Source organism: Cucurbitaria berberidis (genome assembly GCF_010015615.1).
Source record: "Cucurbitaria berberidis CBS 394.84 unplaced genomic scaffold K460scaffold_3, whole genome shotgun sequence".
NCBI classification, from domain to species: Eukaryota; Fungi; Ascomycota; class Dothideomycetes; order Pleosporales; family Cucurbitariaceae; genus Cucurbitaria; species Cucurbitaria berberidis.
The window spans coordinates 5,776,078-5,793,049 of record NW_024468937.1 but is presented as its reverse complement, the minus strand read 5'-3'; the positions used below and the strand labels follow the sequence as shown (position 1 = coordinate 5,793,049).

At 50.6% G+C, this 16,972-nt stretch overlaps 6 protein-coding genes across 6 annotated transcripts; 4 read left to right on the top strand and 2 right to left on the bottom strand.

Moving 5' to 3' along the window:
* Nucleotides 1-112: 112 nt before the first annotated feature.
* Nucleotides 113-3,603, top strand: K460DRAFT_377828 (gephyrin; the record flags this gene model as incomplete). The annotated part of the gene is made up of 11 exons (XM_040935018.1): nt 113-170; nt 218-252; nt 302-393; nt 444-755; nt 807-872; nt 1,309-1,576; nt 1,629-1,669; nt 1,718-1,755; nt 1,805-2,026; nt 2,086-2,953; nt 3,021-3,603. The coding sequence occupies 11 exons, from the start codon at nt 113-115 to the stop codon at nt 3,601-3,603; spliced, it is 2,583 nt and encodes an 860-aa protein (XP_040789238.1).
* An 861-nt stretch (nt 3,604-4,464) lies between these two features.
* K460DRAFT_356319 (SET domain-containing protein) lies at nt 4,465-5,688 on the top strand (the record flags this gene model as incomplete). Its single annotated transcript, XM_040931951.1, has 1 exon — nt 4,465-5,688. The coding sequence occupies one exon, from the start codon at nt 4,465-4,467 to the stop codon at nt 5,686-5,688; it is 1,224 nt and encodes a 407-aa protein (XP_040789237.1).
* A 1,220-nt stretch (nt 5,689-6,908) lies between these two features.
* Nucleotides 6,909-7,781, top strand: K460DRAFT_406867 (uncharacterized protein; the record flags this gene model as incomplete). Its single annotated transcript, XM_040937003.1, has 2 exons — nt 6,909-7,203; nt 7,258-7,781. 2 exons carry the CDS (start codon nt 6,909-6,911, stop codon nt 7,779-7,781), a joined length of 819 nt encoding a protein of 272 aa, XP_040789236.1.
* Nucleotides 7,782-11,159: 3,378 nt separating this feature from the next.
* On the bottom strand, nt 11,160-14,265 carry K460DRAFT_386836 (TPR-like protein). The gene is made up of 2 exons (XM_040935622.1): nt 11,895-14,265; nt 11,160-11,837 (listed from the first exon to the last, which is right to left on the bottom strand). The coding sequence occupies exons 1-2, from the start codon at nt 14,165-14,167 to the stop codon at nt 11,597-11,599; spliced, it is 2,514 nt and encodes an 837-aa protein (XP_040789235.1). The 5' UTR covers nt 14,168-14,265; the 3' UTR covers nt 11,160-11,596.
* Nucleotides 14,266-14,428: 163 nt separating this feature from the next.
* On the top strand, nt 14,429-15,758 carry K460DRAFT_367416 (uncharacterized protein). Its single transcript, XM_040933575.1, has 5 exons — nt 14,429-14,578; nt 14,643-14,755; nt 14,809-14,819; nt 14,884-15,268; nt 15,318-15,758. The coding sequence occupies exons 1-5, from the start codon at nt 14,564-14,566 to the stop codon at nt 15,586-15,588; spliced, it is 795 nt and encodes a 264-aa protein (XP_040789234.1). The 5' UTR covers nt 14,429-14,563; the 3' UTR covers nt 15,589-15,758.
* Nucleotides 15,759-15,902: 144 nt separating this feature from the next.
* Nucleotides 15,903-16,807, bottom strand: K460DRAFT_282175 (RNA-binding domain-containing protein; the record flags this gene model as incomplete). The annotated part of the gene is made up of 4 exons (XM_040928550.1): nt 15,903-16,249; nt 16,300-16,603; nt 16,672-16,678; nt 16,731-16,807. The coding sequence occupies 4 exons, from the start codon at nt 16,805-16,807 to the stop codon at nt 15,903-15,905; spliced, it is 735 nt and encodes a 244-aa protein (XP_040789233.1).
* Nucleotides 16,808-16,972: the final 165 nt, after the last annotated feature.

The window sequence follows — 16,972 nt, the reverse complement described above, 5'->3', positions numbered from 1 at the left end:
CTTGTTCCGCCTGCATCATCGTCGAGCTTCGCTGCGAGTTCATCACGAAGAAGCTCCAGCCCGCCACTTTATTTCACCATCTATCCACGCCTTTACCACTCATATCTCAGATATGTCTCTCACCTACGGCACAGGCGGTGCGACGGCTGCCCTGGGCGTGGTAGCGCTGTGTACGTATATTGTGGACGGGGCGCAGGCAATAGCTAATGGCAAACAGATATGCTCTTCAACAACGAGGGCGAAGCTTTCAACGTACGCGATTACGTGTCAGACGAGACGAACTGAGCTAAACAACAAAAAGGTCGGAGCCTTCCTCGAAAGCGTATCACCGTACACATGGGCCAGTCTGGGGATCGCCCTATGCATTGGTCTCTCTGTCGTAGGCTCAGCGTGGTATGTCCGTTCGCATAATAGCAGAAGGGTCGTGTCTAATGTTTGATAAGGGGCATTTGGACGACCGGAGTGTCCATTCTCGGTGGAGGTGTCAAGGCGCCGCGGATACGAACGAAGAACTTGATTTCGATCATTTTTTGTGAAGTCGTCGCCATTTACGGCGTCATCATGGCCATCATCTTTTCCTCCAAGATGAACCAACTCTCTGATCCAGAATTAATCTTCTCGGGATCAAACCAATTCACCGGATATGCACTGTTCTGGGCCGGAATAACCGTGGGCATGTGCAACTTGATCTGCGGTGTCTGTGTAGGCATCAATGGAAGTAGCGCGGCGCTGGCTGATGCTGCGGATCCCGCTTTGTAAGTCTGCGTCTCGTCTGGGACTCCTCCCAGTAGCTGACTAGATTACAGGTTCGTCAAGATCCTCACTATCGAGATTTTTGCGGCTATTCTTGGACTTTTCGGTCTCATCATTGGGTTGCTTATGCAAAGCAACGCAAAGGACTTCGAATGAACACGGTTTGAAACTTGGCCGTTATATTAGGCGACCACAATACAGTCGGAATCGACTTCAGACCACCACTTTAGAAGTGACCGACGGAAGTGCATGTCACGTACTAGTATATGAACTTGATTGGGGGGTTGTGGCTAGGGAATTACTGAAAGCTGTACTATATACATAGAGAAAGGCGCTTGTATAATGCATGTATCATGAGCGAGCATTGGCGTTAAATACCAAGAATCTTTTGAAAACATGCTCAGGAGTCTACTATGGAGTGATGTTCAACTGGACTTGTACAACTAAAGTCATCGAAATCAGATGGGTGGTCCAAGCGCCAATCTCTACATGGCGGGACATCATCTCCACTTTAACGTCACTACGATCACCAGACTTCACAATGAGTACAACAAGTCCGAAACTGAAGGCAGCTATTCTTATTGTCTCCGAGACTGCCTCGAAAGACCCGACCACAGACAAATGTGTACCCATTCTAAAGAAGGTCTTCGGTGACCTTGGAAACGACCACTGGGACGTCAGCGAGATCGAGATCGAAATCGTATCGGATAGTATCCTCGCGATTCAGAAGACAGTCAGAAAATGGACCGATGGCGAAGATCCTGTCAATTTGATCGTTACTAGTGGAGGAACAGGCTTTGCGACTAAAGATGTTACTCCCGAGGTATGCTTGATGGTACGACCTGACCGAAACATAGAGCACTGATAAAAGCAAGGCAATCACACAACTGATAGACCGACATGCTCCAGGTCTCGTGTAAGATATTCTCAGGCCTCCAGTGTTACAAATCTGACGCCCTCCTAGCCATGGTATGCTCACGACTTCGTACGCTGTCACACCCTGTATGCTTCCCAGATGTGGTCTAGTCATGCATTCGCTAAGTGGTAATAGTCGCTTTGATGGCAAGGCCGGTTGCTGGTGTTCGGAAACAAACACTCATATTGACTCTGCCTGGATCGCCAAAGGGTGCTAAGGAGAACCTCGAAGCAGTGATCAAACTGTTGCCACACGCTTGTATACAAGCAAGTGGTGCTGATTCTAGATCGCTCCATGCAGGAGGGGTGAAGAAGCTTGAGAAAGAAGCGGGAGTCTCAGCAGCTGGTTCACCCACAGGTACTTTATAATTTGCTGCCGTTCCTTTGGTCTTTACAATGAGTGGCTGATGACACTAGGTGCTGCAGGTGGACACCACCATCACCATCATCGTGGACACGGTCATGGGCATGGCCATTCAGGACCAAAGTCACACACAAAGCCAGAAGATCGACCTCAGTCGAATGATCCCGCTGCAGGGCCAAGTCGCAGATACCGATCTTCGCCATATCCTATGCTTGCTGTTGACGATGCTCTGAGACTCATCTCAGAGCAGACACCAGTTACCGTAGTCAAGAAAGTACCCGTAGACATGAAGCTAGGAGGCTCCGTTCTTGCAGACGATGTCAAAGCAGCCGAGTCCGTTCCGGCTTTCCGGGCTAGCATTGTTGATGGGTATGCGATCAAGATACCATCCTCGGGAAAGTTTCAAAAAGGCGTGTATCCTGTCACGATCATATCACATGCTCAAGCTGGTGAGGTTAAGGAGCTGAAGGAAGGAGAGATTGCGAGAATCACTACCGGTGCACCACTTCCTCCAGGTGCCGACGCTGTAATAATGGTCGAGGACACAGTGCTAAAGAGCCTAACAGATGATGGCCAGGAAGAGAAGGAGATCGAAATACTTACGGACGAAATCAAGGCCAACGAGAACGTGCGAGAAGTGGGCAGCGATGTCAAAGAAGGTGCAACAATTCTGAAGAAGGGTGAAGGTATCACAGTCGTAGGCGGCGAATTTGGTCTGCTTGCTTCTGTTGGAACTAAGGAGGTGTCTGTTTATAGACGACCTATAGTCGGTGTTTTGAGCACAGGAGATGAGATCATTCCGCATGATAGAGAAGGACCTTTGCGACTAGGCGAAGTGCGAGATACAAACCGCCCCACTCTTATCACTGCCGCTCGAAACCATAGATTCGAGGTCATCGATCTCGGTATTGTTTCAGACAAGTAAGTCGCGAGCCATTGCGAGTCATGGTGATGCGATATCACGACAATTAAAGCTAATCATAGACAGGCCTGGAAGCCTCGAACAAACCCTCCGCGACGCCCTACGCAAATGTGACGTTATAATCTCATCCGGCGGTGTCTCAATGGGCGAACTAGACCTCCTCAAGCCTACAATCGAGCGCTCTCTCGGCGGAACTATCCACTTCGGCCGGGTGAACATGAAGCCCGGTAAACCTACAACCTTTGCGACCATCCCCGTCAAAGATAACTCCGGAAACTACGTTAATAAAGTCATCTTCAGCCTTCCCGGTAATCCCGCGTCAGCAGTGGTCTGTTTCCACCTCTTCGTCCTACCGTCGCTACATCAGCAAGCTGGTATTACACCAGTGGGCTTACCTAAAGTGAAGGCGGTACTAGATGAGGATATCAGGATGGATAGAGGCAGGCCAGAATATCATCGTGCGCTTGTTGTCACGAAAAATGATGGGCTATTGTATGCGAGTTCTACGGGCGGGCAGAGGAGTAGCAGGATTGGCAGCTTTAAGGGTGCGAATGCGCTGCTTTGCATGCCGCAGGGTGAGGGGATGTTGAAGAAGGGGGAGAGAGTCGATGCACTGCTTATGGCGCAGTTGGGAGAAGTCGGTCGCTGATTTCGTCTAACTGCCCTAGCACTGAAAACAAGGAGAGAGATAGGTGAGCACCAAATCCGGTATGATCTCGATGTTGACTTACCAACTAGAAAGAACTTGTAGAGAGAGATATGCCACGGCGGCTACGAAAATGAATGTTTCCCTCAGCTTAAGACATGGTAACGATCGAGCATCCCCAGCACCAGGTCCATACGATCAATTGCCCCTTTCAGTAGCTAGGTGATTCCTATCGATTCTTATGTGGCACCTGTCACTGCCTCATCAAGCCATTTGTATTCCCCGTACCTTGCCGGTGGCATATCCCCTCATTTCCGGCCTCAACAAGGTGACAGCCTTGTGCAACTGTCAACAAAGACGAGACCGCATGACAGCCCGGTACCACAATGAAAATGGTGCCTGTGAAGGTAGGACAACGAAGCGCTGACATCATTCCTCTAGTTTTCTCATCTCCACATATTCTCATCCCGGCTCGATCCGCATGGAACGCACGGCTACGCCCATCGCTCTGGGTAGGTATGTGCAAAGACGCTATTTCGAGACTTTACGGCCTCCTGGTCTAGCCGGTGTTATCAATCTAGAGTGGGCGGGATGTTGTACCCGCTACCGGGTTTGGCTGAGCTATCCTTGTCAAAGATCAAGCCATTGGCTAAGCCAGCCTTCTACTACTTCCATAGGCACGACTGGCGGTATTAGTGTATGGAAGCGTGTTTTCAGAGATGTATCAGCGAGAGAGTTGAGTTGTTGATGAGCAGTGTTGCGCAGCGTTTGTGTGAATGTTGAGTTTCAGATGCGTTACAGGTCACAAGGGGGGCAAACTCAATTTTCAACGACGAACGTGTCTGAAAGTAATCATACTTCAACATGAGTTCAATACAATCTCTGGTCGCCTTACTAGGTCTCAGTATCTTTACCTCTTGTACCCAGGCCTCATTGCAATGTGCAACTTCGGATTACAATGCTCTAACTCAGCCCCAAGCACTGCTGTGTCTTGATGACGACAATGCTCCTGGAGGGCCGCCGTCATTACGAGTCAAAAATGGAAAATGGTCCCAGGAACCATTTTGTGTCGCGGGGCAGGCGAAGACGTACTGTACGCATACAACATCCGATTTTCGCAATGGTCATGGCGTGAGTGTCATCGCCAGCAGAGAGGCCGCCAACGCGATATCGTCAGCCTTCCCAGCATCAAAGGCAGCCCGCTATATATCTGAAGAACGTCTCGAAGTTAGCCGCATCCCTGGGAAAGGCAAAGGTCTCATTACTAGACATTCCATTCAGCGAGGGGATACGATACTGCTGGATTCTCCCCGAATCATCGCAAGCGCACAGTTTCCCTCGCACGTAAGCCCTTCCCAAGGCGCTTCGCTCTTTTCAACCATTCTAGATCAACTACCAGGCACAGATCGAGATCTACTTTTATCCCTCGACAAGAGCATAAGCGGCACCGACATCGAAAATGTCATGAAAACCAACGCTTTCGCGTGTCAGCCTGATGATGGGGAAGTCGGGGATGGATACATGTGTTTGTTTCCTTCTGTGAGCAGGATAAACCATGCATGTCGTCCGAATGCGCATGCAAGATTCATCCCAAAGAGCTTGTTGATGGAGATCAAGGCCGTGCGGGACATTGAAGCTGGGGAGGAAATAAGTATAAGTTATGGGAGGATTGACTTGAAGCACGCCGAACGACAGAGACTATACAAAGAGGGATGGAATTTCACGTGTACGTGCAATTCGTGCACGAGTACGGCGTATGAGATTGCGGGAAGTGATCAGCGGCGCGCGAGGTTCGAGCAGCTCCGGAAATTGCTCGAAAATATAACGAGTGAAACCTACGACGCGCAGCAGATTGTGGCGTGGGAGAAAGAGGTGATGGAGATTAGTGCGAGGGAAGGATTGGATATGCTCCTGGCAGGAGACTATGAGAGGTTGGCGTATGTCTATGCGGGACATGGCATGAACAGAGATGCGAAGATTTGGGCAACCAAGGCAAAGGAGAGCTTAATGGAGTGGACGGTTGTGGATGGGGGCCCAGGGAATGAGATCAGGAGAGTAGAGGACTTTCTGGGAGAATTGGGAGGGTGAAGCTTGGAGCTGGCCTCGAAGCTGGGTCAGGACGTTGTAGACCGGATTCAGGGTAAACAAACGGGGGTTCGAAGAGTATCTAATCATGTCTTTGCTCTGCGTAAACCCTTCAGCGAGCAAAGGTGCTATGCACAGGTTTCCACGAGTTATCAATGGTGAAAGGAGACGCCAAATAAAAGGATCGGATTCGACTCCGAAAGTGCCTGGACAGGTAGCAGACACATGCGAGACAACGGCAGTTCAAGACTTGACTAGGCATCCTCGTATAACGTGCAGGACAAGCAACAGTTCTCGAAGACGTCTCCACCTCGGTAATGAAGAAGCGGCGAATCTCTATGAAGCGAGACCTCGCACTAGAGCCGATAAAGGCCCAAGGACAACTGGAAAGAGACGTGAACGCAAATCTCTTCAAGCGACGACAAGGCGCAATGTTCTTTGTATGTCCAAGAATGATAATGATAAGCCAACTGCTCAAAGTGACCATGGTGGAAGTGGCTTGAGGCCCAAGCGTCGAATCATGCGCCTCTCTCGGCCTGCTTCGACCGCATCTCAAACCGACCTTAACCCTTGGCGCATCATCATCCCTTTAGACTCTCGTCGTGTTGTCGTTTTCATTTGCTGCGAGCTCTCTATCTTCCCTTCCTTCCCTTCCTTATGCGGCTGAATAGTTCGCAAAAGCACAATCAAGCAAACCCTTCATCAACAAAGCACAGCGCCCAGAGCATCAAGCGCTGGAGGATTCGCTCGCCCTTTCATCCGGACAGCGCAATTCCCATCCGTTGCCTCGTCAAAGCGTAGCGCTTGTCCCCTCAGACCCGTCGCCTCCGTACCACCTCAACCAAAGTCGAGGCTGCATGTCTGTGTCAAACCATGATTAGCTGCGTTACCCCAGCCTACCATATACGGGCATCTTGGGCCTTCCATTGACTAGGTTTGATTGTCCTGTTTCAACTAGTCGCGGGGAGAGCCCTGTCGCAACCCTCGAAAGCTGAGGAGGGTCGCACAAAGGCGTTCGACGCATAACACTGCAAATGATCCCTAGGCCAAAGACTGAACATGGGTCGCGTAGTTCTTACGGGGTTGATAATGATCAGAGTTCGCCCTAGATGTCCGTTCTCAAGTCCGCTCCTTTTGCTTTCGAACGAGTCACGTCCATTACTTTCTTCTAGTCACTCATTTACATCAATCACGTCTTGATTGACTGCTGTTCTAATTTTAATATGCTGTCGCGTCTATCCCTTCTTTCAGTCTTCGCGACTTTGTTCGCTATCACCATCAGTCAGAAGTGTTACGGCCTCGACGGCACAGCACTTGACGATACCTTTGCTCCATGCAATCCCAGCGCAAAACATAGCGGTTGTTGCGCGACCAAGCGAACTGTTGGCTCTGCCGATCTATGCCTGGATAACGGATTGTGTATGGCTACAAACAATGAGTTGATGGGAACAATATGGCAGAGTGGATGTACGGATGCCACTGGGAAGGATGCGGCATGTCCAAAAATGTGTCCTGGCGGTACGTGCATGTTGTGGTGCAAATGTGTGTGATGTGAAGCTAATGCCATCACAGCAAGTGACAACTTCGATGGTTTGAACCCAGTCACCGCATGGAATATACAGATGTGTGATTACGGGAAATACTGCTGTCGCGCCATCAACGACCGGCGGAGCTGTTGCAACAATGCGACCGCACCACGGGCCAGCACCACCTTCATCGGCGCGTTGAAAGTATTGGCAACGCCCATCTCCGTCACCAGCGAACCGACGCGCGTAGTCGGTACCGCGACCTCGACTGGCTTGCCCTTTGACGCAACCGCTGCACAAAATGGAGATATTTGCCAGAAGGAGAAGCGGAAGACTGCGGTTGTTGGCGGCACAGTCGGGGGTCTGTTTGGTGCCATCATTGTAGCGTTGGTTGGTACCATACTATTGATGTATAGGAAAGAAAAACGACAGCGGAAGCTGAAGGAACATTACGAGGAGCAGTTTTCACAGACCAATGCATACCGCAAGGCATTGGCTTCCAGCGCAGGGTCGATTAGAGAAAGCGTCTTCATGGAAGAGCTCCTGGTCAAGTCAAGTGGACCAGACTGAACACGCGAAGAGTGTCGGACGATCCCGATTTTTGGTGTTGGTACGATGGATATGATAATGGCTGATGATAGGACGATGTATAAGGTTGGGTAGGAGTGTTTTGGCTTTGGTCTGCTTATATGTCCTTGAGCGGATACCCTACTAGCAAGCACATGTACTTGTTTATGTATAACACTGTAACTTTCTTTTCTATAGTCCAAGAACCAATTAATTCAACCTCACGTCCCACTAGTTTCAAATGAGCAGCCATGACTATGCTTCCATCCATGCAAAGGCCGACCTTTGAGTGTTTGCAGCAACTACTATCCTGAAACTGCGAAAAGATGGCTATCGACTACAATATTTTTTTGTACTAGTTCAAATTATGTCAGTCTCCAACTTCTTAGAGCGTTCTTCGGAATTTGAGTGGTCGAGCGAGCGATGTGGTGTCACTCTCTGACAGAAAAATGCACATAGCCGCCTAGCACAGCAAACTCGATACCTGGTTAAGCATGGAGCAAAAAGAATGTCATAATAGTCAGGGCCGAGATTCGACTCTGCGGTATTCACCACCACCATTGAGCAGTCAGTTTAGTAGAGCGTAATAATTGCGCCTGCAATACAATTCGACAAAAGGAAAGATGGCACAGACGCAAAGCGACCATGCCACTTAGGATCTCTGTTTCACTTTAGCTACTTTCCTGATTGTGAGCTGGCTTGCACTGATATATATAGTCAGAAATGTAAAAGGAGCTCCTAGAAGAGGGACAGCCAGTGGTACATCATCGCCTCCACGAGTTACCTGATAGATTGTGTTTTCGTAGTTTCCTTGTTTTGATTCCACCTATGCACCTTCCCGTGTCCCAAGTTAAAAAGAGCAAATAGAGTAGAGTCGCGGATTCGAACACGCGGAAGTTTCATAGCCTCGTTGCGAAGGAATGGGTCAATATGAGCAGATTAGGGCAAAAAGGAAAGGACCCGTCCTAATGTGGGGGGCGGACGGGTGGCAAATAATAGTTTGGTACTAGCTACTTTCCTGGTGTAATGCAGGAAGAAGTAATTATATATACTGCCTCAAATGGTCGAGGTGATAACTGTAACAGTGTGGGTTATGGGCCTCAATACTGTGACATGGGATCGAAAGCATTTGACACAGAGGGGAAAGCGCGCACCACTCCTTCCTTCTTGACAACCATCCACCCCAACTGGAAAGGGAAGCGTATACCAGCCCCATAGCACTAGCTTTCGTTATTTGGCATGAATTTCATCAATGTCAAAGGACTACACGGATGACTCGGTTAAGGCTATCCCCAGCGTGTATAAAGCTCGATGCGCCATGCAAATAAAAGATTCTACCTTAAATATGACTATTACATAAACAAACCCGATTTAACAATGTCGGAATAGTAATAGTTCTGAACACTTTGGGAATTAGCAATGTCGGAATAGTAATAGTTCTGAACACTTTGGGAATTAGCAAACTATGCACTAAGATATCGCATGAAGCAAAATATGTCAGCTAACTAATATACAGCCCAGGGAAAACACTCACTTAGATAAGTCGGGTATTGTCCCTCCTCGAAGGGAAGGATACCATAGCCTTCATCCATTTACACATTTACGCACTCCATACTGAACAGTAAATCTTGTCCTTATGTAGCTAGAATAACAAAAGACATTCTTTACAAACCTCAAGAACTGGAAATAGGGCAGAAGGTATTCCAATATCCAAAAGAACGTGAAGGCAACATGAGCTTATGTTTACTACGGGAAATCGAACTCAAGCCCTATGTGCAACATGGCAAAAGCGTGAGTAAGGAGCAAAAAGGAAAGTAGCCAGCATGTGCTGGCTGTACTGTTCTGAGTTTGATGTAGCGACTTTCCTGAGAATGAGACCAGAATACAAAATATATATACTCTCTTTGAAACAGCATGCGGGCTTTGAAATCGTCCAAGCCATTAAATTTATAGTAGGGTCACTCAAGAAAAAGGCTGCTGCCTACAGATCAGGCTGAGGCGACATGCACCCGACAAATCCGCGGCACTATCACTAAATAGGGTAAGACCACACCCTCACCACGTGCACATGCATATTACATCACAGATTAAGACCTTTAACAGCCAAAAAGTAATCGTAAAGAGACAGATTCGAACGTGCGAACACGTTCAAGCTTAAGGGCAAAAAGGAAAGATTCTGCCGCCCCGCAAAGCGTCACAGCAGACAATGTTCCTCAACTACCGCAAGGGTGGTTGAAGAGATAGGCATTGGCTTGCTCTTTGTATTGAAAGCTACTTTCCTGGTTGGCTGCTGGATTTAAATAATTATATACTCATCAAGAAGAGTATAACACACTACGCGCGGTGTTGGGTTAGAAGGGTCTTGGAAAGGTGGGCGTGTAGGTTGGGTGAGTCAGATCAATTTCTGTGGCGCTGACCGCAGTCTTGGGGGGGAGTCAGTTCAAAGTTGGCGGCCTATCGCGTATTTCAACCACGCCGTGGATAGCCTTAGCATGATGGAAAAGCGGACGCTCTCAAAAGGTCTGCGGAAAATAACACATGATTTACGGACTAGCTCGCGAAAGACTGCAAAATGATACTTTAATTCTGAGGCTGTCTGTAAGGCAGCCCTACTTGAGCAATAGCTTCATTCTCCTTGACTACTCCTTGCCAACATCGCTTTCCAACCCTTCCTTTTCTTCCTATCTTGACACAAACTCTGGCGCGATCTCCCCTCTCTACGTCCTCGTCTTCCGAGTTCCGCGTCAAATAATTGAGGTACTATATCTTGAGCATGTCTCAAAGCCGCTGTTCACCCAACCTCGCAGCATCAGTACTCGCCAATAGATACAACTACAAGATCCCGTTGAACATCGGTGTTTGACAGACGCAAATCTGACATTACATCAGGATTCAGGTGTTTCGAACAGCTTACCCACATGCAAAGTACAGTAAAGGGAGGGTGTTGCCCAGTGGTCCGCGGTGAGCATTCATTGGCCGGGGTCCATGTCCCACCTCGCTCGTCTCCAGAGTTCGGTGAAACAGTTGATGGGAGAAGAACGAAGACGGGCCTGTGGACTCCTTGGTGAGACAGCCGCCATCGCATTTGACATATTGCATATGTATGATCTGCTCATCGAAAGAGGGAAAATAGCGCAAGTGTGGTGTGTGTGTGACTGTGCACATGACACTTGAAACACATACTCGGACTTCGAATGCAGCTACGGAGGGCGCAGTGCTTACATTATGCTGTTTTTAGCAAGGCACGACTGGTAGCGCCACTATGCAATGAGTATGGATACATAGTGAATCCGTAGTGCGTTTCAGTTTTAAATTCGGCTGACGGAGGAGGATTCGTGAGCTAGCTGTTTGAGAGTCGCGGAAAATCAAGGAATGTGTAGTGCAGCTCGAGGAAGAAGTTTCCAGGCTGAAGGGTAAAATGAGGTTATTTTTGACTAATGTTTGTATCTTTATATCTGTGATGATGAATGAAGTTGAGAAGATATTGACTAGAGAACCGGCAGATTGTGCCTTCGATATCCCCATTCTCTGTCGAACAAAGGGAAGTCCATCGACTACTAATCGACAGCAGTGTTGCGCATTTTGTTCCATGAGATTTACAACGCCGAGTATGCAAAAGAGGACTGCCTAGGTATCCATCGAATCTCAAAAGACATATCAAACTAGAAGTGAGGAAAGTCGAAAGCTGAAGGGCCGCGGAATGGGGCCAACGTTTAACACAAGCAAGAAAATTCCCAAGTCTGGAGTTGATAAGCCCATATAGAACGCCACAAAAATGCACACCTTCTTATCCTACCCGCCCACCGATCGTTCGTGAATCATAGATCATCGTCGTCGAGATCAATCGCGTCCGGATTTGCTGCTGTCTCTTCAGTGGGCTTGATATTGCCAGCAAGCCCTGTGCTAGCAGCCACAAAGCCCACAGGAGCTCGTGCTTGCCGCTCGAGTGCAGCCATTGCGTCTTCACCAGCATCTGATGCGTCATCCTCGGCAAGAGCGCCGTTGCCGTTTTGTTGGCCTCGCGCGACGGCCTGGGAGGCGATGAAGTTGACATCGGTACTGTTGACTGTTAGTTCTACAAGTCTTCCAATCACTGTACGAAGAGAGGTTACGTACTTGTACTGAGCCTGAACACTCCGTTTGATCCTCAGCATCTCCTTGTATGTATCCTCATTTCCATGCTGCACCTCAAACGACTCCCACTTTTTCCAGAACTCCGGACTTGTCCTGGGATCGCAGAACTGGCTTGCATGGCCATAAATGGCTCTTGCCCGATCTATTTCGCCTAGTCGTCGCTCCATTTCGGCGAACTTGAGACACATTTCTTTGGCTTCGGCGTCGGGTAAGGCGGCGATGGCGCGCTCATAGATTGGTCGGGTGGATGTGAGACCGAAATTTGATGCGGACTTGGTAATGTAAAAGTTGAACATATCTAGTCGATCTTCATCCGCGACGGCGCGGGTAGCGCGCTCGTATATTCGCATGGCGTGGCGGGCCAGGCCTCGGTCTTCTTCCAGGGCACCGTACATGAGGTACAGCACTTTGGCGAACTTTGGCGGGCAGTCTTCGACGGCTTGCTCGAACAGATCTCGTAACCGCTCCATTCCGATCTTTCGGTCTACGGCCTTGGTTAGGTAGAGGTTCCATATCTCAAAGGCAACAGGATAGCTGAAGAGGTCCAGTCCACGCTCATAGACCTTGAAGCAGTCCTCGAAGTACTTGTTTTCTTCCAGGAGATTGGCAAAGTTGACGATTGTCTGCGGTGTTGCGATACGAAGCTCGAATATTCTTTCATAGACCTTCTTTGTCTCTTCGAGTGTGCTGACACTCTCCACAAGATCGACGTAGAAGCTCCACAATTTCCAGCTCTTGTGAACACGCTGTTGTGGTGATAACGATTCGTCGAAATAATCGACGTTGGATCGCTTTGGTGCTTGCGTGGCCTTCGCCATGATATCGACGGCCCTGTCAAAGTTTTCGTTGCGGAGCTCCATCTCGGCCCACTCACACCACATCTCAGCCAATTCAGCCACGGATTTGTAAGGGACTTTGACAGCTTTCTCCATGATGACGCGAGCATTTTGAAGGTCACCGCCAGCCTCATACAACTTTGCGTAATTGGTCCACAGCTCATGGAACTTGCCCACTGCCTTCTTCGGATTGATAGCGGAGATGGCGTCTGTGTAGGTCTGCACAATCTCCTTCTTGTTATCACCCCAGAGAGCGACGCGCTTTTCCCATTCGATAACGTTGTGCGGGTTCTGCCGCAGCATGACATCGTTGAGTAAGAAGGGTCTTCTTTGCATCAGTGACTCAAAGCGGACCATTCGGATGTCGAGGTCGGCGTCGGCGGCTTCGTCCAGCCTGACCTTTTCGGACCGGGCAGCAGCCTCGTTGAGTTTGATACCGATCATGGCCTCTTCGGCCTCGACGTAGGTATCAAAAACTACCGAGAAGTCGCGAACGGTCATGACGGTGGTGACGCCCTCCTCGAAGACGTCGCGCGCCTTTTCGTATTCGCCCTTGTGCATCCAGTATCGGGCTAGGCCGACCCAGAGTATGCCGCGCTGGTCGGGAAACTTGATGATACCGCTCTGAACGATCTTCTCCACGTCAATGCCACTGTCGTCGCTAGTGTCAATTTCTTTGGCGTGGTCGATCATGAGGTCGATCATCTCGGTCCAAAACTGGAACGGGCCCTTGGCCTCCTTGCTCTTGAAGCGCGGGTTGTTGAGAATCTCCATGTATTTCTTGACCGCCTCGGTATACTTGCGCATGTCCTTCAGCAGCTCGATGAAGTCCTCGGCGTCCTCGGGATGGATCTGCATATAGCGGCGCCATATCTTGACGGCTGTTTCACCAGACGCAGACGTTGCAAATGGCCGGTAGAGGGCCCATATGCGGTTGTGTTGTGTGAGGGGCAGGGCGCGCAAGGCTCGATCAAAGGTGCGGCGGGTTGTGGTAACGAGGGGCTGCTGCATGAGGAAGTGCAGGTACATCTCCCATATGCGCGGCATCTTGTTGAGCAGCACGAGTGCGCGCTCGAAGAGGGCGTTGACCTTGACATAGTGTGGCGCGTACTTGGCGGGATTCTTCTTGGTGAGGTGCTTGGTGCGGAGCTCGAGGTAGAGCTTCCAGAGCTTGTACGAGCGCGGGAGCGTGGTGACGGCGCGCTCGAGGACGAAGGCCTGCTCCAGAATGCTGCCGCGGCTCTTCTTGAAGCCGTAGTAGTCCAGCCAGGGCTTGACGCTGCCTGCATTGCGCTGAATGTCCTGCTCGTACGCGACGTCCTGGTCGGTGATGAGGAAAAGGTCGGACGAGCGCTCCATCTTCCGCTTGGTGGGCCGCGAGAGGCTCGCCGTCACGGTTCGAAGGAGTTCGCCAGGCATGATTGCGCCAGAGCGGGCGTGGGGGGACAGCCCGTCGTAGGCAGGGAACGCGATGGAGTCGTGCTGGATGGCTGCTGAGGGCGTCGTCGTCTCGCGGCGGTAAAGTTCTGAGGGAAAGAACGATGGATGGGGCGGCGGTCAAGTCGCAGCCAATGGGGCCTTTGCAGCATGGGCGGCCCACTTCAGATTGTTGGCAGGCGCAACGCACGGCCCCCGCGTCTCACGAAAGCTACCCGGCCCATAGCTGCGTCACGTACCGCCGTCTTCACTACTGCTATTCCGAGCAGCCCACTCTTACTGGCCCCACGACGACTGTCTGACTACCTTCGGAGCACCGTCAGCGTCTGTCCCGTGTTCGTATACATTATACTCCCCGACCCGTCGATTATCTGAGCCATGTCTGGCAGCGGGGTATGTAGCAGCTGTGAGCTATTGCTATGCGGCAGATTGCCCATACTGACACGCCCCCCATTAGGCGAGAGAGGCAGTCTTCGCGACGCGGCAATCGCTGGGGTTGATGAAGAGCAAGCTGAAGGGCGCCCAGACAGGTCACGACCTGCTGAAGCGAAAGAGCGAGGCATTGACAAAGTAGGCATCGCCCATCTACGCCATTCTCTTGAGCCGCTGCTGACGCTTGACAGACGCTTCCGAGGTGCGGGCCACGCCATGCCATGCTTCGCCCCATCGTGTCAACATATGGCTGATTCCCCGAGCAGAGATAACGCGCCGCATCGATGAAGCGAAGCGCAAGATGGGCAGGGTCATGCAAGTCGCAGCCTTCTCCCTCGCCGAAGTAACCTACGCCGTCGGCGGCGACATTGGCTACCAGATCCAAGAATCCGCAAAACAAGCACGGTTCCGCGTACGCACCAAGCAAGAAAACGTCTCCGGTGTCTTTCTCCCACAGTTCGAGAGCTTCACGGCAGAGAACAACAACGATTTCGCCCTGACGGGCCTGGGCAAGGGCGGGCAACAAGTGCAGAGGTGTAGAGAGACGTATGCAAGAGCCGTCGAGACATTAGTCGAACTGGCTAGTCTGCAAACTGCCTTTGTAATATTGGACGAGGTTATCAAGGTAGTCAATCGCCGTGTCAACGCCATGTGGGTATCCTTCGCTCCTGTCATATCTGCCCAAGCTCACAAGTAACAGCGAGCATGTCATCATTCCTCGAACCGAAAACACAATCAAGTACATCAACTCTGAGTTAGACGAGCTAGACCGAGAGGAGTTCTACCGCTTGAAGAAGGTGTCCAACAAAAAGCAAAAGGATGCCGCTGTCGAGGAAGCAGCCAGGCAGGAGAGGAAAAAGGCTGAAGAGAATGCAAATGCACAGAGTCCAGATGTGGAGAGTGCCGCACAGGACGCCAAGGAGACCAAGGACCTGTTCGGAGACGAAGATAACGAGGATGTCATCTTCTGAGCACTTCGGAGCCGGTCAGAATGGGCCATTGTTCGATCCGAAGTTGCGAGGGTGGAACGCTCTGCCCCTCCTAGCGTCGGCAGCCAAACGCTCGAAATACTTGAAGTCTTCGGCTGACCTGTAAGCGACTTCTGCATGAATCGGCCAGGAATTGGGGACTGCGACAAGGGGCGCAAATGGGGTTTCCCTATATATGAAGATGAGTACTGTGCCATAGTCAATGTGAACATAGCGATTAGACAACAAGGCTCTCCATTGTAATGGCTTGGAGCTAACAAAAGGTATCATAAACTCATAAATCCATTCGCAATAACCTACTGTCGCTGGTAAGTGACCTTCATGGGCTTGCCTTCTGCGCCAATCGGTGTATTCGCCGTCGCCTCCTTCGCCGTAATCGCAAACTGCTCGTTCTCGAACTCGGCAAAGGCGACGGACCTGACTGAAACCAAACGCACTTCCTTGAAGCCTTCGAAGCGCTCGAATATCGTTGTGAGATCGTCTTCGTCGACGTCGCGGGGAATGTTCTGTAGGAAGAGCGTCTTGTTCGGTCGCACATATTCGTCGGGGACAGCAGCAGCTCCTGTCTTGGCTGCGCGAGGCTTCTCGGCCGTGACTGCGGGATTCGCTTGCGCTTTGGCGTCCTCTTCCGCTCGCTTGAAATCTAGAAGCAGTCAGTGCATGGTCGTAATCGAGCAAAATGCATGTGCATACCCTTCAGCATCAGTCGCTTCCGCTTGTGGTCGTCGAACATATCCGTAGCTTTTCGCTTGACCGTCTCGTCGCTGTGTGTTTTTGCCCTAGACACCTTCATGACCTTTCCGTACATCTCGAAGCCATTCATCTCCTCCACAGCTTCCAGTGCAGACTTCTCGCTGTCGAAGACGATGAACGCCTGTCCCTTCCGCTTCAAGCTGCTCTTAGCAATGACATCGAGAATTGGGCCGTAGTATTGGAAGACTCGAGTCAGGGCTTGCTTAATCGTGTCGATCTTGACGCGCTCCTCGAGGTTGTTGACCTAGTGCTGTCAGCATCGCGCCACAGAGTGCAATGCGAGTGCGTGCTGCGCGCTCGGGTTCAACTCACGTAAATTCTGCGGTCACTATTAGCATCTGGAACCTACCTTGAGATCTCTACAAACTTACGTTTCGATGGGCACCGGGTATTTGCTCGGATCTACAAGACCTCCGCCCATTACTACGCCCTCCATCTTATCCGCCATATTGGGCGACTGTCAAGTTGGGTTGGTGTTGAGGTGCGCAGTGGTGAAGTCGGAAGCTCTCGAGAGCTCGAATTCCGATCGCGCCAAGGCACGCTAGATAGCGATCACACGTGACGTAGGCTGCAGCTGGAATAGGACGTTGCTCAAGGATTTCTCATACACCGA